Below are 24,828 nucleotides of genomic sequence, written 5' to 3' on the forward strand. Positions count from 1 at the left end.
CTGGAGGCAGCAGAGGTTATTGTCGTTCATGACTCGTGGTTTGTTTGTTTCAGATCTTTTTCATCCTCCCATGATCCACCTCAACAATGTTTTCCTGCTAAACCAATCAGAGGCCGTTGTCACCGCCGGCTCCGCCATCATCCTCCGTTGCTGTGGCGACAGTGCAGTCCGTTGGTCCAGCACAGCGTTTCGCCTGCAGTACCACGACAACCTCCCTGACCTGTTAGAGGTCACGAGGTCTGTGCCGAGACACACTGGGACGTACCGATGCGGTTACTCCGCCCACAACCTGCGGCACCTCAACACCTGGATCCACCTGTATGTCAAAGGTGAGTAATGCTGAGGCCACGCCCCCTGACAAGTCCTGGAACTTCGTTTTCTCATAACCCCTCCCCCCCACAGACCCGGTCCACACCACCAGGGTGTTTGAGACGCCTCGTGGCGTCCCACCTGTCAAAGAAGGCCAGGACTTCCTGTTCAAGTGTCAGCTGACTGACCCGTCTGTCACAAACCTCACCTTCCAATCAGACAGCAGGGGGCGGAGTCTGCCCCAGGGCATGAATGTGACGTTTGACCGCCGGAGTGGCGTCCTCATCCGAGACGTCCAGAGGACGTTTAACGGACGATACGTCTGCTCAGGCCTGAAGGACGGAAGACCGGTCCAATCTGCACCTGTGGATCTGCTGGTGGTTCCGAGTAAGACTGTCCACCTGTCTGTCTCTCATTCTGTGTTCACCTGTCTGTCCTTGTCCACCTGTCTGTCTCCCATACCTGCCTGTCTCTCACCAGTATGTCCTTGTCCACCTGCCTGTCTCTCACCTGTCTGTCTCTCACCTGCCTGTCTGTCTTCAGGGCTCCGCCTCCCTCCCTCGCTGTCTGTCAGTCAGAAAAAGTTTGTTCGTCTTGAAGGTGAAAATTTTATTATGAAATATGATATACAAATAGAAATAGAAATAATAATAATGCATAGAATCCCCACGTTACGACTGTTAAATTTCATTTCTCTGATGTAATATTAATTCTAAAAATGAAGACACTACAAACCGTAGTGACGGCTTACGGAGTTAAACGTGTCTGCATCTACAGCGCTCATCACCCCCTGCTGGACGCCAGCAGTCTCACTGTCTTCACCGTGGCGATTCTGCGAGGTCACATGGTCACAGCAGCTCCAGGGCGTGATAATGGGCGTGGCCACGTGGTTGTGGTTTGAGAGGAAGTTTTCAGTTTCAGTCAAAATTCACTCTGACTTCAACTTAACAACATCAGAGAGAGGGAGAGAGAGAGAGAGAGAGAGATGCTGGTCTATTCACTGCTGCTGTCGATCGCCGTCAGCTGCTGCTCTGCAGAAGGCAAGGACCCACACACACACACACACACACTTGTTTAATGTTTGTTTACTCTTTGTTTACTCGTCGATCAGCTGCTCGTTACTTCAGTTACTTCAGTTAATGTGATTTTGTTATTAAACAACTGATTCGTCTTTGTGATGTCACCACATTGTTGTTTTTTCAAATCATCCGAGTATGGAGTGAATTTAGCCATGTTGCCACGGTAACTGGTCTGTCCACCATGTCCTTCTGCAAAGAAGTAGAAGAAGAAGTAAGACGAGGAAGTGAGAGAAAAGAAGAGACCCTGTGTGTGTGTGTGTGTGTGCAGTCTCTGGTAGTCAATGTGTTTCCTGACCCACACACACACTCATACACTTATAATCACACGCACACGCACACTTAAACACAGACACAACACTGTGATGATGATGACACTGTGATGATGACACTGTGATGATGTCACTGTGATGAATAGCACACACACACACAACACACCTCATATTTCCCAGCATGCCTCGGGAAGTGGTGGCGTCAGCAGCAAGTGAACATGGTCCACAGCCGAGAACATCACTCTGACCTCTGACCTCTAAACACGACAACTGTAACTGTAGCCTGACTCTGATGTTTGAGGATCATGATTTGATGGAGCAAAAGACTGAGGCTCACACACACACACACACACACACGTACGACATTCATGACTTGAGGGGACATTGCATTGACTTAGATTCATTTCCTGGAGACTTACTCTAACCTTAACCACAACTACTACTGGCCTAATCCTAACCCTAACCTAACCTTAAAATGTAGTCATTTACATTATGGGGACTTGATTTTTGTCCCCACAAGGAAGACAAGTCCCCATAATGTGAGTGTGTAAACAGGTTTAGGTCCCCACAACATTAGTAATACAAGGGCACACACACACACACAGTTTCACTTCTTGTTTCCCTCAGATTGTGAAAGTTGTGAAACTTTTACATGATTCTTCATCATCTGTCTCTCACCCTCTGTAATGTCTCAGACGACTCGTATATAAAGGACTTTCATTTTGAAAATCCCACAGTTTCATTGTGAAACCCTCTCCTCTTTAACTAGAGACTTTTATTTTGAAAATTCTTTTGCGCGCCACCTAATAACTGAAGTTTTGACTTCAGTCGTCTTCACTGCAGGTGATCACCATGACAACGCGCCTCATGCCATGACCATGGGTGCCGCCCAATCCCATGATGACCACGATCAGCCAAACCCCGCCCCCAAGTTGCTGGAGCTGGTGGATGAGCAGAAGTCGAACGACCTGTGGGGAGCGCAAGTCCTGAAGCTCCTGACCCAACTAGTCCAGGTCCAGACGGAGGTCGCCAAAAACCAGGTGGAGGTGGTGCAGCTGCTCGGCAGCCTTCAAACTCAGGTGAGTCCAGGTTTTCTAAGGTTTAGTTTAGTTAGGATTATCTAAGATTTAGTTTAGATTATCCAAGGTTTAATTTAGATTATCCAAGGTTTAATTTAGATTATCCAAGGTTTAATATAGATTATCTGAGGTTTAGTTTAGTTAGGATTATCTAAGATTTAGTTTAGATTATCCAAGGTTTAATTTAGATTATCTGAGGTTTAGCTGAGTTTATCTGAGGTTACATTTAGATTATCCTTTAATTTAGTTAGGCTTATTTAAGGTTTAGTTAAGATTGTCTAAGATTTAGTTTAGTTAAGATTATCTAAGATTTAGTTTAGTTAAGATTGTCTACGGTTTAGTTTAGTTAGGATTATCTGAGGTTTAGTTTTGTTTATCTTTTTCGTCATCTGAGGATTAGTTTACCTAAGGTTCAGTTTAGTTAATTTGAGATTTACTTTAGTTCATCTGAGGATTCGTTTATCCTAGATTATCTGAGGGTGAGTATAGATGATCTGACATTTACTTTAATTTGAATGATGACATCACTGTTGCTCTGATGACATCATCCCTGTCGCTCTGATGACATCATCACTGTTGCTCTGATGTCATGTGTCCTCAGGGTACTCAGCAGATCCAGGACTTGCAGACTCTGGCTCGTCAGCAGAGTCTTCTGGTTGAAAACCACCAGGCTCTGCTGCTGCAGACGTCGCGCATCGCCACTCACCTGCATGACCTCGCCAAGAAACCTGCGGCGGCTTCTCCCGGCCAATGAGGTCGTCTCTGTTGGCTCCGGCCAATGAGAGCTCTTCATCAAGTGTCATCATTATATTTTTAAACTAACTGATAAGATTCACTTGTGCTAGGTAACTAATGAGATTATCTGTTAACCAGCAAACCACTGATCATCATCATTATTGACCAACCTGTCTGTGATCTCACTGATTTTTAAATAAAGTTTGTGTCGAATGAAAAAAACTCAGTTGTACTGTTTTTGTTTCCCAGTGTAAACTGGCTGTTATTCCCTCTCTGTCCACTGGAGGCAGCAGAGGTTATTGTCGTTCATGACTCGTGGTTTGTTTGTTTCAGATCTTTTTCATCCTCCCATGATCCACCTCAACAATGTTTTCCTGCTAAACCAATCAGAGGCCGTTGTCACCGCCGGCTCCGCCATCATCCTCCGTTGCTGTGGCGACAGTGCAGTCCGTTGGTCCAGCACAGCGTTTCGCCTGCAGTACCACGACAACCTCCCTGACCTGTTAGAGGTCACAAGGTCAGTGCCGAGACACACTGGGACGTACCGATGCGGTTACTCCGCCCACAACCTGCGGCACCTCAACACCTGGATCCACCTGTATGTCAAAGGTGAGTAATGCTGAGGCCACGCCCCCTGACAAGTCCTGGAACTTCGTTTTCTCATAACCCCTCCCCCCCACAGACCCGGTCCACACCACCAGGGTGTTTGAGACGCCTCGTGGCGTCCCACCTGTCAAAGAAGGCCAGGACTTCCTGTTCAAGTGTCAGCTGACTGACCCGTCTGTCACAAACCTCACCTTCCAATCAGACAGCAGGGGGCGGAGTCTGCCCCAGGGCATGAATGTGACGTTTGACCGCCGGAGTGGCGTCCTCATCCGAGACGTCCAGAGGACGTTTAACGGACGATACGTCTGCTCAGGCCTGAAGGACGGAAGACCGGTCCAATCTGCACCTGTGGACCTGCTGGTGGTTCCGAGTAAGACTGTCCACCTGTCTGTCTCTCATTCTGTGTTCACCTGTCTGTCCTTGTCCACCTGTCTGTCTCCCATACCTGCCTGTCTCTCACCAGTATGTCCTTGTCCACCTGCCTGTCTCTCACCTGTCTGTCTCTCACCTGCCTGTCTGTCTTCAGGGCTCCGCCTCCCTCCCTCGCTGTCTGTCAGTCAGAAAAAGTTTGTTCGTCTTGAAGGTGAAAATTTCGAGGTCACATGTCTGAGCAGTAACCCCTCCCACTTCTACAACATCACATGGACACACCCCCTCATACAGGTGAGAGGTGAGAGGTCCCACAGGTCAGAGGTCATCGTTGTCTTGTTTTTCTCATGTGTTCCTCTGTTCCAGACGCTGAACATGAGCATCAGTCGTCGCTATAGTAACCACCGCATGTACGTCAACAACACTGCAAGCGTCTCAGCTGTCAGTCACAAACACAGTGGAACGTTCACCTGTACGGCTGTCAACGAAGCTGGAGTCACCACGGCAACCACACAGCTGAGAGTTCTGGGTAAAAAGAGGAAGAAAAACACAGAAGAGGATTCAGTAACTCAATAACCCAGTAACTCAATAACTTAGTAACACAGTACTTTAGTAACCTAGTAACTTAGTAACTCAGATACCCCGTAACTCAATACTTTAGTAGCTCAGTAACTCAATAACCTAGGAACATAGTAACTCAGTACTTGAGTAACTTAGTAACCTAGTAACTCAATAACCAAGTGACATAGTAATCTAGTAACTCACTGACTTAGTAACTTAATAACTTAATAACTCAGTAACTGAGTAGCTTGGCAACATTAACTTGAACAGTAACTCTCTCTCTCTCTCTCTAGCTCGCCCCTACCTGATCATCTACATGCAGCCACTGCAGCATGCTAATGCTAATGCTAACAGCAGGACCATATTTGCAAATGCTAGCAGCATGCTAGAGGAGCTAAACACCAATATTAGCATGATCGCTAATGTCAGTCCCAATGGAACAGATGAGGACATTGCTACCAATGCTAACATTAGCGGCAACATCAGGGTGGAGGTGAACGAAGGACGCGACGTGACACTAAAGTTTGTGATTGAGGCGTATCCTCCAATCAGGAGCCAGGCCTGGGCCACGCCCTCAGACAACGACAACGACACAGTGTATGAGGAGAGCTACGCCGCTAATGGCTACAGGTTAGTCTGCTAACAAATACAGGCTAGCATGCGAAGTTTGTTATGGTGGAATTGTTGGTTCTAACGTTTGCTGTGGTTTAAAGATTTTAGAGTTGTATCATTTTTAAGGTGGTATTACTGGTTCTCTTGGTGGTTAAGGTAGTATTTTTGGTGCTAAGCTCTATTAAGGTGGTATTAATGTTTCTACTGGTTGTTAAGGTAGTATTTGTGGTGCTAAGCACTGTTTGGATGGTATTAGTGGTTCTCATGGTTTTTAAGGTGGTATTGTGGATGTTCCAGGTCTGAGGCGACCCTGCTGCTGCGGCGCGTCCGTCAGGGCGATGAAGGTCGATACTCGTTCAATTTCTCAAACTCATTTTTCAGCGGTTCACAGAACATTGACCTCCGAATCTACCGTGAGAAAAACTTTGACTTCATTTGTTCTTCACATTTGTTCCTTCCTGTGATCACATGATCACTTCCTGTTTCCGCTATTCCGTCAGGTTCCCCTCACACTGTGGTGAGTCGGCAGAATGACACGCTGACCTGCAGCAGCTCTGGATACCCTCCTCCCACCGTGCTGTGGTTGGCCTGCCCCGGGGCACAGGATACGTATGTAACACGGCTCCCCCTGCAGGCGGCACGGGTCATGGTCATCAGCAGCTGACGTGTTTGTGACATAATGATGATGTCTGCAGGTGTGGAGACGTCTCCGCCCATCGGCTGCTTCCAGCTGACGTGACCTCGCAGGAAGAGGATGTGACATCACAGATCCAACTGTCGGCTGGCGATGATGTCACTGTGGAGTGTGTGGCCTATAATCAGCTAGGAGAGTCACGCCGCGCCGTCACTCGCCGTAAGTGTCAGTGATGGCGGGCGTCATGTGACGTCGGAGCACGGTGATGACGACGGGCTGCTGTGTTTTCAGGTTCTGCGGCAGAGCCGGTGACGCCCCCACAGCCGGCTCTGATTGGTGCTCTGAGCGTGGCCGCCGCCCTCCTTCTTCTGCTATTGGTCGTCTGTTACAAGTGGAAACAGGTTTGTTTGTAAACACGTCATTAAAGAAAGAAAACACAGCAGAAAACCTTAAAGGGGACATATTATGCAAAATCAACTTTTTAATCATTGCAATACTTATATTTGGGACTCTGGAGGCCCCACCAGTTGCCAAAGTGTGGAAAAAGAATGCTCAGTCATGTTTTCGTGGTCCCCCTTAGTGTAAGTATAAGCGATAAAACACACGATGTTGAATTCCCTGCGCTTATGACGGTAGCATGCGCATTTCACCGCAAATGTTACCACCCACCAGTAAGTTTACTTGAAGAGCTCCACCTTGTCCCTATAAAATTCAAGAGTGAAGGCGCGGGAGGAAGAGAGGTTTTATGTCAACGCGGAGGGACAAGTGTGCTGTTGGTGGCTGCACAGTGGAGCACAGTGTTTTACACAAACTTCCAGCCTCAGAGGATTTTATATATGAAGCTAATGTGCCGGATAAAGTCAGCAAACGTGTGTTTGTGTGTTCGCACCACTTCACATCAGGCTGCGGCCAGCGGTCGCCATATTTAGTCAGTGACCGTATTTCACCGACATACAAACACACACATTTTTATACAGACACAGTCTGATACAGTCACATACAGTGGCAGTTTATGCAACGATCAGCGGTGGCGATCAGTGGTGCTGTCCCTAAGTGTTTTTAACTGATTTACAGTTCGGCTCTTCCTGTGACGGCACTCTCACTGTTTTCCGTGCACGCTGCCATGTTGATATTGTAAGAGAACTAATGGAGGGAGGGAGAGAGAAATGGAGTGGAAGGAACAGGAGCTGAGCGAGTGAGCGCAGTAAAAAGGACAAATCAGAAACCCCCAAGAAGAAGTGGGTGTGTGTTTGCCTGTGTCTCATTTGCAAATAAAGGGATCATGCACAAAACTGAGCTTTCTGAAAGGGGTGGTTTTGGCAGGGTTATTGAACTGCTATGGTGCTTCATCCTTATGGTATTTTGACCAAAGCATGTCACAGACATGTTCATTAGGACACCAGGGAACTAATTTAACCATCTTAACTATTTTAACTTTAAACCCTGGAACATGTATGTTAAAAAGCGTGGTCAGACTGAATGATTCTCTTTCAGAAACCAAAATACGAGATTCGCTGGAAGATCATCGAGAGCACAGACGGAAACAACTACACGTTTGTTGACCCCACGCAGCTGCCGTACAACCAGAAGTGGGAGTTTCCACGAGACAAGCTCCGCCTTGGTACATAATTGTCTTTACATGTGTGTGTGTGTGGTTCAGTCCTGGAGCAGTGACATTTGACCTCTCTTGGTGTCAGGTGCTGTTCTGGGCTCAGGGGCGTTTGGGAAGGTTGTTGAGGCGACAGCGTACGGACTGGGAACCGACAGCAACGTCACCAGAGTCGCCGTGAAGATGCTGAAACGTACGTCTACACGTTCACCTTCACCGTCGCCGCACGTGTCGCGTGTTAATGATGTCTTGTGTTCACAACAGCGAGCGCTCACGCCGAGGAACGTGAAGCTCTGATGTCGGAGCTGAAGATCCTCAGTCATCTCGGTTACCATGACAACATCGTCAACCTGCTGGGAGCCTGCACGCGCGGAGGTGATATGAACAGAGAAACGGCTGACTGGAAAAGACATCACCTCCCTAACCTTTGACCTTTGACCCTGTCAGGCCCCATGCTGATGATCACAGAGTACTGTAGCCATGGCGACCTGCTCAACTTCCTGCGGGCTCATGCACATGACTTCATTACATCCATTTTGAGTGTGAACGAAGTGGAGGAGGAGGTGTTCTACAAGAACATGGCCGCCACTCAAAGCGCCAGACTCAGGAGGTCAGAACCTTTCTTCTTCATCTAAAGTACAAGTATGACCACTAGTGGTACTGTGGTAGTGGTTCCTCTGGATCCTCTAGTACCTCTGGTTCCACTCGTTCCTCCAGTACCCCTGGTTCCTCTAGTACCCCTGGTTCCTCTAGTACCTCTGGTTCCTCTGGATCCTCAAGTACCTCTGGATCCTCCTATACCTCTGGTTCCTCCAGTACCTCTGCTTCCACTGGTTCCTCTGGTACCTCTGGTTCCACTGGTTCCTCCAGTATTTCTGGTCCCTCTTGTACCTTCAGTACCTTTGGTTCCTCCAGTACCTCTTGTTCCTCTGGTACCTCTGGTACCTCTGGTTCCACTGGTTCCACTGGTTCCTCCAGTATTTCCGGTTCCTCTGATTCCACTGATTCCTCCAGTATTTCTGGTCCCTCTTGGACCTCCAGTACCTCTGGTTCCTCTGGTACGACATGTACTCAATCAATCAACCAAATAAGAATATTTTTTGAACCCAGGACTTCTCGCACCTGAAGCAGGAATCAAACCCTGAGACAAACAAGTAGCAAAAACAATGTATCACAAAAGTTGGTCACATAAAAACACATGGAAATAGTCACATGACATTGAATGAATGACATCACATGACAATCACACTGTGTGTGTTACAGTGACAGTGGGATCTCGTGCTGCTCAGAGTATCAGGAGATGCTGCCCATTCTGAGTCCAGGACAAATGCACCAGGGTAACAAAGCCGAACACCGTGTCTGTGTCTGTGAGGTCAGACCTGTCTCACCTCACCTTCTGTCTGTCTCTCAGGTATGCAGACAGACAGTGTGTCTGTGGGTGACCTTATCAGGTTCTCCTTCCAGGTGGCTCAGGGTCTGGACTTCCTGTCCAATAGGAACGTGAGTGAAAACACACAATGAGGAGTGCTCACCTGTCTGTCAGTCTGCCCTTCACCTGCACGTCTGTCTCAGTGTATCCACAGAGACGTGGCAGCGAGGAATGTCCTGCTGACTGACCGCGGCGATGCCAAGATCTGTGACTTCGGTTTGGCTCGAGACATTCGCAACGACGACAGCTACATTGTGCAGGGAAATGTCCGTAAACGGCACTTCCATTCATGCTTCCTGTTGTATTTGGACACTTCCTGTATTTGATGATACATTTTCTGTGCGTTTTATTGTGAAAGGCTCGTCTCCCGGTGAAGTGGATGGCACCAGAGAGCATCTTTCAGTGCGTGTACACGGTGCAAAGTGACGTGTGGTCGTACGGCATTCTCCTGTGGGAGATCTTCTCTCTGGGTAACTGACGCACAATCCCTTTCACTCACAGCTCTCATTCTGATCAGTATTGATTATTCATGATGATCGATCCATCGGTCAGGTAAGAGTCCATATCCAAACATCGCTGTGGATACCAACTTCTACAAGATGATCAAAGATGGCCACCACATGTCTGCACCAGACTTCGCTCCAGCTGAGATGTGAGGACCTCGTTTCACTGTCACTGCAGATATAGGCTTTTATTTTGAAGGTGACTCACTCGTGGTCACATGTCTTGCTCAGGTACCAGCTGATGACGCTGTGCTGGAGCCTGGAGCCCACCCACAGACCCACCTTCAAAACCATTGGTCAGCTCATCAAAAGGCTCCTCCCCTCCACCAGTGACAAGGTGCCACATCACAGCTGCAAGGTGAGAACCAATCAGAGCGCAGGGTTCCTCAGGTGACCTCAGCGTGTGTTTGTCTCCTCAGGCAGCGTACAGGAACATCGACGAGTGCACAGAAGAGGAAGAGGAAGAGGAAGAGCTGAGCAGAGGAGGTAATGATGTCATCATCGCACCAGCAGTTGACTTCACCTGACTCCACCCCCTGATCTGGTCCTCAGAACTCTGTGATGAAGAAGAGGAGGAGCCAGTGGTGAGGAACATCTACCAACACTCATGACCCTCTCATCCAATCAAGACCAGGAGCAGGACCAAGACCAGATCCAGGAGCAGGAGCAGGAGCAGGAGCAAGAGCAAGACCAAGACCAAGACCAAGACCAAGACCAAGACAACCACGACCATGATCTAGATATAGCCCAGGACCAAGACCAAGACCAAGACCATGACCAAGACCAAGGTCCAGGATTAAGACATTGACGATGACCAGGAAAAAGTCGTTGTTGCTTCCGAAAACGAATGCGATGTTCAAATAAAACTTGTCTGTGGGCGGAGCCAGGAAACCCAAACATCTGTGGGCGGAGCCAGGAAAGCTGCCCCGTGGTGCATTCACTGTCCTGTTTTAGAAGCCGGACGTTCACATGCAGCTGCAGGATGTGACAAGAACTACGAGGAACATCGGTTCACCTGTGACCTGATGATGAAACAGGAAATGGCATCACAGGCCCAAGTATTACATTTGAGAATATTGATGTGTCATTGATTTGTTTTACTGTGTCAAAATAAAATCAGCTGATTCTCCTCACACCTGCTGTGTAGCATCATGTTTGTTTGTTTATGACGAGAACCTGCAGTGAAAAGTGGAAAAATTAGTTAGCCAGGTAACAAGGTAACCAAGTAACAAGGTAAACAGTTAACCGGGTAACCAGGTAACCGGTCACTGGGTTCCTGTGTTCACATTTGTCTTGTTGATTTGAAATCTTTTACTGCAGTTATATCTTAAACGTGACCTCATGCATGTCAAACACCTCACAAATGACAGATGAGTGTAGGGGGCGGAGTCAGATTAGAGGAGATTACCTGATAGGTTTATGGGATCTGGACTTTAGATTCTGATAAATAAGTGAGAGGTGTGTGTGTGTGTGTGTGATGTTAGTGAGATAAAGTCGTGAACGTATTCTTAAAGATGTCGTCGACTCAAACTCACGCAGATTTCAAGTGTTTTGTGAAAGCGTCTAAAACCTGAAGCGTCCTTTAAATTTTGGGGATAATCTGGCCATTTTAATCTTAATCTGCATTAAATTTGAGTCTGCTCTTTCACTGTTATCACTACTTTCACAGGGTTGTTTTGAGCATGTTTGTGAGGACGGCTCCACGGGGACAAATAGATTTGACTGTAATGACACCAACCAGAGGTAAACTCACCTCATCCCTGAGCTCCTTCCTCCTCCTTCAGAGACAGTGGAGCAGCGCTGACTGTGCTGTTATTGTTCACTGGGCAGTAACAGCTGTCACGTGCGGCGACACAGCAGAGGAGACTCGGCTTCACTGTTCACCTACATTTAGTGAGAAAGAGGAGACGTGGAAGTGAAGAGGATTCACAACAGCACGTCCTCATTTCTCCTGACAAAGGTGCACTGTGATACTCTGATAATTGGTCACTTTATGTCACTGACTTCAGTATTACTGAAATATTCCAAAAAATGAAAAATGTTGTTTTCACAGCTGCTGCAGATGATGATGCATCCGAGCGACGCACAACACTTTTGTCTGAAGGGTTTTTAGTTTTGTTGTTTGTTTTTGTTCAGTTTTGTTAACACACACACACACACACACACAATAAACAGGAAAACAAACGGTTGCTGACACTAACATTCCATAAATGATTCTCATGCAGGTGACGTTTGCTCTATAATCTCTGAGTTTATGCTGGATTAACCTCAGAGACTCACTCTCTGCTTCAGTCCTTTCAGTCCCAGGATTTTCCCAGGATTGTGGGGGAAAGTTTGGATTATTGAGCCAAATTTTTGCTTTTGATGAAAAATTAAAACATTTAAAAAATGAAAAAACATTTTGGGGGATTTCCAAGCAAAACTTTAGGATTCACAAAACACTTTGAAATGAGCAAACTCAAGAAACAAATCTGTGGGATTATCAAAAGGTACAGACATTTAGGATTTGCAAATCAAAAGTTACACATTTTGGGGATTTAGAAGCAAAATAATTCACAAATAATCTTCAGGATTTTTTCACAAAATCTTTCGTAAACTTTTGGATGAGTAAGTCAAACATTTTTAGTTTTCAAAACAAACACAATCTGAATATTTATGACAAACATAACCGTTATTTTCTTTTCTGCTTGTTTTCAAATCACTGACACTCACTGCGTCTCATCAGAGGAAGGAACTCTGCTGCCATCTAGTGGCATCAGCCTGTTATTAACAAGTGCAGCTGTGTCAGAAGAAACCGCGCTGATTTAAAGAGGAAAAACAAACAAGTAAATGAATCAATTAATAAAGAGAACGACTTAACGGAGAAAAGCAATTGTTTCCACCCATAACCACTACACTACGGAAACCAGTAATAACAACACGTCACAATTTACACTTCGATACAAGACACGCGACACAAGACACGCGTGCATAAGACGAAGAATGTCTGTGTTTGTGAAACTATTGTAAAGAACAGTTCCACAGAATGTTCCATGGCCTCATTTTAACAACCATGCTCTTCTAAAACAACAGGTTGCAATATTACCAATTTATTCTCCAAGTCCCTGCTCACTGTAGCAGATACTCCACCTTGTGGCCTCTTCTCATCACAGAGGTGACGACTTCCGGTCCGTCACGCTAAGACGTCCGTGCACAACATGAAGACATTATTCTGGAAGTGTATAGTTGTTTCTCAACGTTTAAGGACAGTTTACGCAGCAGTGACGTTAATTTAACTAAACAAACACACAACACGTAACCTTAGCTGTGGAAACCAGACACGGGGCTGTGTCTGAGTGAGCTGGAGATCTGTGGTCCTGTCACATCCACAGAGGAGGCGCGCAACGATAATCCTCACCAACTGTGGTCCACGAGGCCCGTGAACCGGGGGTCAGTGACCGGAAGTCAGTCCCGCAGAAACACGCCCCCCTTACCAAGCTACGAACACCACAATAAGTGAGTGTGTGTAAGAAGATCTTTCCGCCCGGTCTCGAACCGAGGACCTTTCGCGTGTTAGGCGAACATGATAACTACTATACTACGGAAACTAACAACATGTAATTAGCATGATTCACTTCATTCATTTATACATAAGTCAGGTTTCCCTTCCATTTACTTTTTTGTTTACATCTTAAAAAAGAAGCAAAGAAAAAAAAGCTTAAAAAAGCTATGTTTGATCATTTTGACACAAATCCGACAGACTTTAGACTTCTACATTAACAGAATATTAGGAAGTCACAAACAGATCTTTTTTATATTTGTACATATTTATAAGTTTATTCTGCCATAACCCAACTGTTATTAAGTCTTTTTTAAAATGTTAATACATGTAAAATATGGAGGACGAAACCTGACCTATGTATAAATAAATACAAAAATAAAGAAATAAATGTATAAATAAATACAGGAATACATAAATAAATGAATAAACAAATAAATGTATAAATAAATACATAATATACATAATTATAAATAAAAGAATGAATAAATGTTTCACATTTATTTCTACATTTCTGTTCACTTACATTTATTTATTTATTTATCTATTACTGTGTCCATATGTTAATGAGGTAGGAGGTCCTAACCTCAGTCAACAGCATGATTGGTCAAATCGGAGACCCAGACAAACGCAAACGATTCCAAATTCCTCCATGTAACGTAACATTGCAAAGCAGCTCCAGTTAGAGTAATGTCCTCGACCGGGAGCTCACTGCAGACCTTCACAGTGTTGCCAACTCTGTTGTGCGACTCGCGACAAATCTAGCGAGTTTTTCTGGTGTTATTGGAGACTTTTGTGGTTTTTGGAGACTCAAGTGAAAGCACGTATCACTTTGCAGTTACTTCCGGGATCTCCTCCCCCTCCCAAAGCACTCACAGGCGGTCAGTCTCACAGACGCCTCTGCAGCAGTCCCAGCCTGCAGTCACAGCAGACCCTCACCACTCCACGTCCAGGCTGCCATTACACCCTGGCTTACAGAGCGGGGTGTAAAAGTTTCTCAACTCAGTCTCTCACAAAAGAAATCACTGCATTTATCATATATCAGAAATAACATATCCATGGTGCGAACTACGGGGGAGCCAGGGGGGTCTCAGGCCCCCATAATGAGAGATGAGCTCCCCTGGAAACATGATTTGTAAGATTGTGTCAGGGTCTCTAAAATATTGGCAAAATATAGTTTTTTGATTGATTTGATGCGTGAGTGGAGTTTGGATTCGATATGTGGCGATATGTTCTGATTTAAGACAAGTAGACGTACAGACCTGTAATAATGGATGCATTGAGTTGAGTAGGTTTTTTGTAGTGGAGATGCAACCTAAACCGTGACGTGCCAAGGCGAGGCGAGTAGATCCGATAGAAATACACCACAAGTCCCCTGAGACACGCGCAAGCGTCCGTCTCGTTTTATTTATTTATTTTTTGTATTTATTTCTGTATTTATTTAAGTCAGGTTTCGTCAGGTTTCAGGTTTTATATTTATACCCTGCTACAGACCTGCTATTTCATATTGTGCAATGAGAATTTGATGGCTGTATATCCTTTTAATGTAGTACGCTGCAACTGAAAACCCACCTCACGTTAACTAGGGTCACTTTTTCTTTTTAATGTCCTTGACCCATACACTGGTTGTTGTTGTTGTTGTTGTTATTGTTCTTTGTTGTTAGCTGTATGCACTTTCAAGGTGAAGTCAAGTAAATCTTGTTGTACAACTTGTATAATGACAATAAAGGCATTCTATTCTATTCTATTCTTTTATGCTGTTTTAGACAAAAACAGAATTCTGTGTCCTCGTGACTTATTTTGACTAAATAATGTTTTTTTGCAACATGCTATGCCGTTAGCGTGCAAACTCATAGCATTTAAAAACGTTGCTGCCCCCTGCTGTTCATCGTGAAAAAAACCCTAAAACACAAACGAACAAAAGTTTTAAAAACTGTTTTAGACACTAGAGGGTGCTATTGTGCACGGTTTAATTTTTGTATTTTTTCAGGTCACAGATGGTTCCACTCTTGTGTCAGTGCTCAGTTCTGCTCAACCGGGTCAAACCAAGTCTCATGGGTCGGGGCTGGCCTCGTCTGTCAATCACTTCCTAAAATAGAAAACTGCAGTTGGACTTTATCTCTCACTGGACCTGCAGTCTGTCAGCAACACTCTCTCTCTCTCTCTCTCTCTCTCTCTCTCTCTCTCTCTCTCTCTCTCTCTCTCTCTCTGTCTCTCTCTCTCTCTCTCTCTCTCTCTGTTTATCTGAATCTCTCTCTCTCTCTCTCTCTCTCTCTCTCTCTCATTGAGCTGAGACTGAAACATGGACTCAGGCGTCTCTGGAACCTGATTCTGATCTGATCAACGAGAAATGCTGAAAATTTCCTGAAAGAAAACCTTTATAATATATGAACGACTCCTTTCCAAGGAACTTCAACCAAAACATCCAAAGACCCAGATCTGGACCTGGACCTGGACCTGGACTTGAACCTGGACCTGGACTCTGCCCTCAAACACTGTGACAGTTGATCATAGGTCAGTTTGTAACAGAATCTTTCTATATTTGAGGAATTGTCTGAACTTTAAGCTTTAAGGAATTATTTCCCCCCAGCTGAGGGTTTTTTTCAGATTTTTTTTAATGAAAATTTAAATTTTCTTGATTTGATTTGAAATCATTCTCCTCGGTCCCAAACATGAGGACTTAAATATTTCTTTTTCAGTCAGAGATTCAGATGAATGTCTACACTGTAAAAATGATATGAAATCGTGTTTTTCTCCGATGAATCGTTGGAAATATTGATGCGTTTTTCAAAAACCTGAAACCTGATATTTGTCAAATCAACAACAAAAACAGCTCCACTTTCAAAAAGTTATTAAATAAAATCAAAATTGTATGTAAATTTGACTGATTAAAATGACATATGACATATTTATTAAAAAACATTAACAGATTTGTTTATTATAAGAGACGGGGATTTAAATCATTTCATGTAAATTCTGATTTCCTGTGGAATAACAGTGACAAACTGAGTGTAACTTTGAGTTCACTCGTGGTTTTAATGCCCTTTTTTGACTTGTGTCTCAATGTTTGTTTATTGTGACTTATTTTGACAAAATTCTGGAAGAAAATTATGGTTTTTCAGTTAAAACTTAATGAGTTTTAACAGATTTTTTTTTTTACAGTGTAAAGAATGGATTTGATGAAAATGTTATCATTTGTGTGATGTCATCAGTCACCATCAAAATGGTCAAATTATGTCTCAATTGATTTATTATATAGATCAAATCTGAGTTGCTTGTAGCGCCTGATAATCTGTCAAATAATCTGTGTGCTTGTGTTCTCATCTTTCAGATTTCCTGGATTACACTCAGGATGAGCAGCAGGACAGTGGACAGAGGAAGAGGAAGCAGCGAGGTCTTCCTCAGCGTTCACCGCTGCCCCGAGGTCGACCGGCCGCCTCGTCACCGTGGTGATGCTTCACCTTGCCCTCAGCAGAAGATCCACCAGGTCACATGTGCAGGTGAAGCACAGGTGGATTATCTGAGTGTCTGTCACTCTGAGGAAGAGGAGGAGGAAGAGGAGGAGGAGGAGGAGGAGGGAAGTGAGAGCAACTGGTCGGAGGAAGATCTCTCCCTCCATTTCTCTCCCTCTGTCATCCTTCAATCAGAGGACGAAGCGTCCGATCCAGAGAGCGGCTTCAGGTGTGTCGATGTTACCGTGGAAACACAGGTAAAATCAGATGAGTTGTTTTGCACTCGAAATTAATAACTAAATAACTCTATTGTGAGTTATAACTCTATTGTGAGTTATTTAGTCACAAATTTGAAATATAAAGACAAAATCTTCAAATTTGACGAGGATTTCATCCTTTCATCTCCTGTGGAATCGCAATGACGTAATAATGAGTTGTGACTCGTGGTTTTAATCCTGTTTGGGACAGAATGATAGAATTGTGTTTGTTGTGACTTATTTAACAAAAATTGTTTTTCAGTTAAAATCTGAAAGTTTCCTGCTTTTATTCTATAGTTTTACATAAAACATCTACTTCCTGTTTTATTTTGAAAAATGCAGAAATATTTTGATCTGAGACTGAAACTGACTTAATGTTCACCTGTGTAGGTGACGGGTCAGGAGGAGGTGGGGCTAAAGACAGTCCCAAAGAGACAGATTCAACTGAAGAAGAAGAAAAAAATGGAAAACGTCAACAACAGCAAGGTCAAAGGTCTGTCCCGCCCACCTGTGGAAGGGGGCGGAGCCCACAGTGAATTCTGTCCAACTGTCCGCTCCCGTCCCGACACGTTACTACGGCAACACAGTGTCCCCGCCTCCTTCCACGCGCAGCCCTCGGACAGCGGCGACGTGGACGGCTACAGGGTTTACCGGGGCCTCGTCTCAGGGGCTCATCAAGGTAACGCAGTTTTTAGTCACGTGATCCAAGCAGGTCTGAGGTTCTGATCCGATGTGGTGTTTATGGTCACAGGGTTTCAGGTAGGCGGAGACTCGCCACGGCGTCTGCAGAAGTCTCTCTCTCTGGACGAGACCAAGACAAAGATGGCGTCCTGTATCATCAAGAGCGTCCTCTCCAAGAAGATGCAGGTGGAGCAGATGAACACGCCTGCCACCCGCCCACCTGTGAGAGGGGGCGGGGCTTCACCTGTGCGGGAGGGTGGGGCCGCAGGAGTGTGGAAAGCGCCGGTCCATGTGGTCAGAGACGTAAAGAGTTTAGTGAAAAACACGTACAACCTGTCGTTCGCCACGGCAACAACACCTGCCGACAAACCAGCCAGCTTCAAGCTGATTGGCCGGGACAGTCCCCCGCCCACATACCAGCAGGCTGTTGAGGTCAAAGGTCATCAGATATTGAAATCCTGCAGGGGACACGTGGCAAAGGTCGCGGCTTCTTTCAGCCAATCACAGCCCACGCGACAGAGCGACGCGTCCAGTCGTCTAATCACACGAGAGCAACGAGGCAGCGAGCCTGTTGCGAGAGGAGGGAGGGTCAATGAAGTCATCTGGCCTGTCGCATCAGAAGACACGCCCTCATCCATCGCTGCAACTGTCAGCCAATCAGAACGAGCCAAGGGTGTGAGGGGTGGAGATCCTCCCCCTTCCTCCTCCCACACAGGGAGCCAGCAGGAACAAATGGGTGTGTCCTGTCCCTTTGGCTCCTCCCACAGGTGTGTCTTCACTCCCTCCACTCTGCACCCCTACGTGAAGGTCAACTACAAGCCCTGCCCCCTGAACTATGTCCAGCCCCCGTCAGCTCCCACACACCTGCTGGAGAGGAGCGAGGAAAGCCCCTCAGAGCAGCCAGACCACAGCCAGAAGCCCCGCCCCCTTCAGCCAGCCAGGACGACAAGAGACAAGGAAGGAGGTGACATCACAGTGACTCCGCCCACACAAACATGTGAGCATGGCACGCAGCAGCACGGTCACAATCCTCCATGCAGACTTCAGGGGTTCTTACCTGCTCAAGTGGGCGGGGACTTCCTGGTTGCTGGACCTGGAGCCTTCCTCAGTGGCCCCGCCCCCTTCCAAGTGATGTTAGAACCTCAAAGTGGGCGGTGTTATTATGTAGACACGCCCCCACAGCATCAGAGGAAGATACTGATGGATCCAGAAACTGGTCAGTTCTTCCAGGTGCTCCTCCCTACAACTAGCCCCGCCCATAGCACTCACTTGTTCCCAATGTGTTGTGTTAACCCCGCCTCCACTGTCATCAACCCCGCCCCAACAATGCTACAAAGCAGCAGCGTTAACCCGAGCGTTCTGTCCGTGATGCCCTTCCAGCCAATGGCGTCGTCCCTGTGCGGCGCCCCCTGCCTCCCGTTCACCATGTTCACACCAGCAACCAACTTCACACTCACTTCACCACAATGAGGCTGAATGAAAATGAAATAAAATCCAGAGATGAAGGGAAAGAATAATATCACGTTTTTATTGTTAAATGTTTTTAAAACAGAAAACATTCACATTTTTGATCTTTTTTATTTAAATGTGACATTAAATAAAAACACTGAGGTATTTATCTGTTTAAAAATAATGATCAATATTAAATATCAATAAATATATTTATTCATGTTTGCATTTTGATTGAATTCAATGTTTCGTGAGTGATTTCTATATAAAACATGATTATTGTTAAAAAGACTTTGTAAACATGTGTTTGTTTGTTACAGTTATTTCGACACTTTTATTGACAGTATAACTTTATTGATTTTCCAGGTTTGTAAACATGAAATAATAATAAACAGTTGTTTGGTTTGCTGGTGTCGTTTCATTGGTCCACTGAAGAACTTGTGACATCACACCCTGGTGGTGGTGGGTGGGTCCAAAGCTTCCTCCGCCTCTCTTCCAGGCTCCTCCTCCTTGTGCTCAGCGGACGCCCGGAAGCCTGTGAAAGAGGGGCTGATGGGAAAACGCTGGAGCCACCGCGTCCGTCTGATGAAGGTCATCCCCACAGGAAGGTCATAGGAGGAGAAGGAGGAGGAGGAGGAGGAGGAGCATGAGGAGGAGATCCACTGGACCAGGCCTCGCTCCTCTCTGGATCCTGAAAACCCCAGAAGAAGAAAATGATTCTTCTCCTCTGTGTATCAGCGCCCCCCCACTGTGTGTGTCTGTGTGTTACCTGGGATTGTGTTGTCGAGACAAAATGCCACAAAACCTCCGACGAACATCTCAGTGGAGAGAAGAACCGTGAGGATCTGATCCAGCTCCACCACTCCTGAGGACACACCTGATCTGTGACATCCACATCTATACAAGACCTGATCCACGTCTACAAGACCTGATCTACATCTACAAGACCTACTCAGAGACCTGATCTACGTCTACAAGACCTACTCAGAGACCTGATCTACGTCTACAAAACCTACTCAGAGACCTGCTCTACGTCTACAAGACCTCTAAGGTATACACAGAGACCAGGTCTAAGGTATGAGGTTCTGGTCTACAGTCTGAGGTCTCAGGTCTACACAGAGACCAGGTCTGAGGGCTACACATGGACCATATCTGAGGTCTGAGGTATCAGGTCTACACAAGGACAAGTTCTCAGGTCTCAGGTATACACAGACACCAGATCTGAGGTATACACAGAGACTCAGTCCAGAGGTCTCACCAGTCTGGATGGAGTTGGGGTGAGAGTCCAGGTACTCTGGTAACGTCAAACCAAAGAACATGGAGAACCCCAGAACAAAGAGGTTTCTGGAAGAATTCAAATCCACCAGCTGAAGGTTGGACAGTCCAACGGCTGTGATCATACCTGAGGGACACACCTGGATTATAATGACATCACTCTCACAGCTGGATTACTGTGACATCATCAGTCCACCAGGACTAACCCGGGGACTCACCAAACAGCGTACAGAACATCCCGCCAAGGATCGGATCCGGCAGCGACGCAAACAGAGCCGTGAATTTCCCGATTGTTCCCAAAAGAAACATGATTCCTGCTCCGTACTGCACCACCCGCCTGCTGCCCACCTGCACACACCGTCAACAAATCAAACATCCACTCACTGCTTCAGGACTGCAGCTTTGAGTCCAGATCTGTCAGTCCCACAGACACAGGCACCCCAGTACAGCGATCAATCACAACTGTCATGTGAACATGCCCTTGTTACCTTGGTGATACCCAGAACACCTATATTGGGACTGGAGGAGGTGGATCCATTTCCGGTTCCAAGGAGACCAGCGATGATGCAACAGGAGCCCTCGATGAAGATCCCCCTGACACACACACACACACACACACACACACACACACACTGAAGACCTGCCCGGAGAGCCACCACTTCCTGTGTACTTCCTGACTCACCTGTTGATGGCGTGGACTGGAGGGGGTGTGGCTCCAGAGAGTCGAGCACAGGCATAATAATCGCCAATCGACTCCACGATTCCAGCCAGAGTTGCACTGAACATGCCCAACACCCCAGCAACGGTAACCACCGGCAACCCCCACTGACCTATCAGAGACAGGAAGTCAGGAAGATGACCTACGACCTCTGAGAGACTCTGACCACATCCAGTTCGGAGGCCTGTGATTGGCTGACTCACATGGGTATGGAACCCTAAACCAGGGTGCAGAGGACATGATGTCTCCTCGGGCGTCAGTCCGAGCTTTGTGTCCATAGTGATTGGGGTCGCTAGGCAACAGGTTGGTCAGAGTGAGGATGTAACAGACTAGCCAAACCAACATGATGGCGAGGATGATCTGAGAAAAGTCACATGACCTTTGTTTTCACTCACAGCTCTCGTTAGCTTCATGTTTAAATCTGGTTATCTGGATAACGTCAGGTCAACTCTGGTTATCTGGATAACTTCAGGTTAACTCTGGTTATCTGGATAAGTCCAGGTTAACTCTGGATAACTTCCGGTTAACTCTGGAGATAAATGTTATTTACGGGAAACATTTTGAAGATCTGGACTCTGGTGGACGTCAGTCCTTTCGTACGACTGTAAACAGGAACAGGAAGTGATGTGGACCTCAGGTACTGAGCAAACAGCAGGATGAGCAGAATACACCTGAGGAAGGGACAGAGGGACACATCTTAGACAGAAGTGGACAGACAGACAGATATGGTAAGGCTGAAGTGTCTCACAGTGCGGACAGGCCCCAGTGAGACCCGGCTCTGTCTCCAGCTGTGGTGAAGACAGACAGGCCGATCAGTGAGACAGTCGGTGTGATGGTGAGTGGGCCAATGTACTCCAACAGCAAACCTGGCAACCCGCACAGTCCTACGAAGAGCTCAACAACACTGGAAACGATGATGGCACCCTGGATCTGAGACACAAAGCAGCTCTGTCAACATGTGGACTCTGCAGAACCTGGTCCAGGATCTGTCAAGGAGTCTTCATCTACTGTCCCCAACCTGGAGCCCTATAACAATTTAATCTGGACCAAACAAGCCTTTTAATCTGGACCAAAGGTACTTTAATCTAGGGCAAACAGCGGTACCTCTCTGATCCGCGGCTGCCATATGTGCGACGTGTTCAGAGGAAGAGTCCAGTTCCCATAAATTTCCTCTGTAAAAACAAAATAAACAGAAACAGGAAACAACTGCACATTTGTGTTAGACTTTAGAAACCTCCTAATCTGGATTAGGATGAGGTTAGAGCTCAGATGTGTTTTTTTTGTGAAATAAACAGCATTCCATATCAAAACAAATGCTTGTATTTTGAAATGATGTGAAATATCTGGTGGCTCAAAGTTACTTCCTGCTTACTGCTACTTTCTTCTTCTTTTTCAATTTTTTTTGTATGGTTTTACGCAAACATTATCGATGTCACAGTATGAATTACAGATTAGGATTATAATTTCCAAGAGACTGTCTCACCCTCACTGGGACACTTCCAACGATCCAGACTAAGAATGGCCTGAGCAGGAACCAGGAATGCTAACGCACTGGCCTGAAAGAGAGGGAGTCTACACACACACGTCAGAGTAAAAACACGCGCCCACCTGTCTCTCGCCCTCAGGCTCCTCCCTCTGACTCACCTGACTCCCACCGTGGTCTGGATCAGTGTTGTGATCCCGACCGTGGTGAAGATGGTTCCGATCAGCTGACTGATGGTGTTCTGGTCTCGACCCACACACATGGCCTCGGCCAGAAGAAACGGCACCGCCACCGTCCCACTGAAGCACGTCAGGTAATGCTGCGGATATGACATCATCATTGCAGCGCTGATGACATCATCACTGATGCTTCATCTGAACAGGTAACCCCAGTGTAGTCCCAGTCTTACCTGCAGTCCCAGTAATATGCACAGGTACCAAGGTGGAATATCCTCAATGGTATACAGCATGTCTGACTCTGCCCTCTTTGCTTCTATTGGCTGTTTAGTTTTTCTGTCTTCTTCCATTGGCAGGTCAATCATGTCTGTGACAGGACTCCGCCCCTCCGCCAGGTAATCCTGATTTTGATTGGACAGGTTGAAACATAGATACATCACAGGCTAAACCTACTCCTGGCTAAACCAGGCTGAACCAAACTAAACCTAAACCAGGCTGAACCAGGATAAACCAAACTAAACCTCCTCCCGACTAAACCAGGCTAAACCAGGCTAAACCAAACTACACTAGGCTAAACCTACTCCAGGCTAAACCAGACTAAACCAGACTGAACCAAACTAAACCTAAACCAGGCTAAACCAAACTAAACCTCCTCCTGACTAAACCAGGCTAAACCAAACTAAACCTCCTCCCGACTAAACCAAACTACACCGAACTAAACCTAAACCAAACTACACCAAACTAAACCTACTCCTGACAAAACCAGTCTAAACCAAACAATCAAACCTGACTAAACCAGACTTGAGTGAACTAAACCGAACATCAGACAAAACTAGACTTACAGTAGATGAACTAAACCAGATTAATTCAAACTTGATAAAACCTGAATTTAACAGAACACATGTCAACCAGATTAAACCTGACTAAACCATATTAAACTAGGTTAAACCTAACTACGACTTGAACTCAAATGAACACACCTGAACCAGGTTCACTCAAACTAAACTAAACTAAATTGAACTAAACCTGACTTACCTGAACTAAAACAGACTAAACCAGACCACATCAATCATAATTAGACTTAACTAAACTAAACCTGGCTAAACTAGACTAAATGTGACAACCAGATTGAATCAGACTGATTCGGTCTGGACCGGACTAATCCAGATTATATTCAATCAATAATCAATAATCATTTTACCTTCTGGTGGTCGTCCATTTCACCTGTGACTGCTGGACGATCGAGCTCTAAAACCTTAAGAGAGAGAGAGAGACAGAGAGAGAGAGAGAGAGACAGAACGTGAGTGTGTGAAGGTGAAAGTCCAGAGATTAACCATCTCTCACACACACACACACACACACAAAGTGTGTCACTTGCACTGATATGTTGAACCACTGATTGATTATTGATTATCAGTAAGGTTTAGTATGTGTGTGTGTGTGTGTGAAGTGGGCGGAGCTTATGGTTTCTCTCAGCTGATTATCCGTGTCTTGTCAAACTGACCTGAACTTTAATACAGATTAACTTTACAGCGTCTCTGTGTTCACTTACTCCTCGTCTTCCATCTTGCGTTGGACAGACGTCGTCAATGTTTTGGGGACATTTTCAAAAATGTTGCAAGAATAATGGCGGAGTCAGCACATTACATTACATTACATGTCATTTAGCAGACGCTTTTATCCAAAGCGACTTACAATGGAATCAAGTACAATTAGCCAGGGGTGGAATCAAACTTGCGACCATGATGTCTTTAGTACACAAGGTAGGGTCTTAACCACTGAGCCACTCCACCCTCAGCACGTGAGGTAACATTTTTACAGAAATATTCTTTATTATCGGGCCCAATGTCGAGCCTTGCAGGACACCAGTGTACGGAGAAGGATGTCATTATTATAACAGGTGACACTAAATCCAGTCCAATTCCAGTTTAAACCCAGTTTAACTTTCACTTTAAAACCACGCAGATCCGATATATCGCAAAACTTTAGTAACTTTTAACTTTAG

At 45.8% G+C, this 24,828-nt stretch overlaps 4 protein-coding genes across 5 annotated transcripts; 3 read left to right on the forward strand and 1 right to left on the reverse strand.

The window, feature by feature from the left end:
• Positions 1 to 1,210, forward strand: LOC122779731 (macrophage colony-stimulating factor 1 receptor 2-like). Its single transcript, XM_044042318.1, has 3 exons — positions 1 to 329; positions 403 to 696; positions 1,050 to 1,210. The coding sequence occupies exons 1-3, from the start codon at positions 29 to 31 to the stop codon at positions 1,208 to 1,210; spliced, it is 756 nt and encodes a 251-aa protein (XP_043898253.1). The 5' UTR covers positions 1 to 28.
• Positions 1,211 to 1,220: 10 nt separating this feature from the next.
• csf1rb (colony stimulating factor 1 receptor, b) lies at positions 1,221 to 10,929 on the forward strand. 2 transcript variants are annotated; one of them, XM_044041772.1, is made up of 22 exons: positions 1,221 to 1,349; positions 3,805 to 4,080; positions 4,154 to 4,447; positions 4,604 to 4,740; positions 4,813 to 4,975; positions 5,301 to 5,637; positions 5,917 to 6,032; positions 6,120 to 6,228; positions 6,315 to 6,472; positions 6,545 to 6,654; positions 7,748 to 7,874; positions 7,951 to 8,055; positions 8,127 to 8,237; positions 8,310 to 8,472; positions 9,126 to 9,199; positions 9,274 to 9,362; positions 9,435 to 9,557; positions 9,650 to 9,761; positions 9,844 to 9,943; positions 10,026 to 10,152; positions 10,214 to 10,280; positions 10,347 to 10,929. In XM_044041772.1, the coding sequence occupies exons 1-22, from the start codon at positions 1,295 to 1,297 to the stop codon at positions 10,403 to 10,405; spliced, it is 3,012 nt and encodes a 1,003-aa protein (XP_043897707.1). In that variant the 5' UTR covers positions 1,221 to 1,294; the 3' UTR covers positions 10,406 to 10,929. The 2 variants fall into 2 exon arrangements, with proteins under 2 accessions (XP_043897707.1, XP_043897708.1); XM_044041773.1 differs by having other exon boundaries at positions 1,222 to 1,349; positions 10,026 to 10,131.
• A 4,657-nt stretch (positions 10,930 to 15,586) lies between these two features.
• On the forward strand, positions 15,587 to 19,293 carry prob1 (proline-rich basic protein 1). The gene is made up of 4 exons (XM_044041774.1): positions 15,587 to 15,846; positions 16,664 to 17,041; positions 17,432 to 17,720; positions 17,793 to 19,293. Exons 2-4 carry the CDS (start codon positions 16,685 to 16,687, stop codon positions 19,190 to 19,192), a joined length of 2,046 nt encoding a protein of 681 aa, XP_043897709.1. The 5' UTR covers positions 15,587 to 15,846; positions 16,664 to 16,684; the 3' UTR covers positions 19,193 to 19,293.
• A 210-nt stretch (positions 19,294 to 19,503) lies between these two features.
• Positions 19,504 to 24,204, reverse strand: slc23a1 (solute carrier family 23 member 1). Its single transcript, XM_044041775.1, has 14 exons — positions 24,025 to 24,204; positions 23,057 to 23,224; positions 22,809 to 22,966; positions 22,648 to 22,736; positions 22,269 to 22,336; positions 21,913 to 22,094; positions 21,715 to 21,835; positions 21,368 to 21,524; positions 21,129 to 21,276; positions 20,935 to 21,040; positions 20,665 to 20,794; positions 20,430 to 20,573; positions 19,941 to 20,036; positions 19,504 to 19,862 (listed from the first exon to the last, which is right to left on the reverse strand). Exons 1-14 carry the CDS (start codon positions 24,040 to 24,042, stop codon positions 19,618 to 19,620), a joined length of 1,830 nt encoding a protein of 609 aa, XP_043897710.1. The 5' UTR covers positions 24,043 to 24,204; the 3' UTR covers positions 19,504 to 19,617.
• Positions 24,205 to 24,828: the final 624 nt, after the last annotated feature.

The sequence above is a fragment of the Solea senegalensis genome, linkage group LG13, assembly GCF_019176455.1.
Source record: "Solea senegalensis isolate Sse05_10M linkage group LG13, IFAPA_SoseM_1, whole genome shotgun sequence".
Classification (NCBI taxonomy): Eukaryota; Metazoa; Chordata; class Actinopteri; order Pleuronectiformes; family Soleidae; genus Solea; species Solea senegalensis.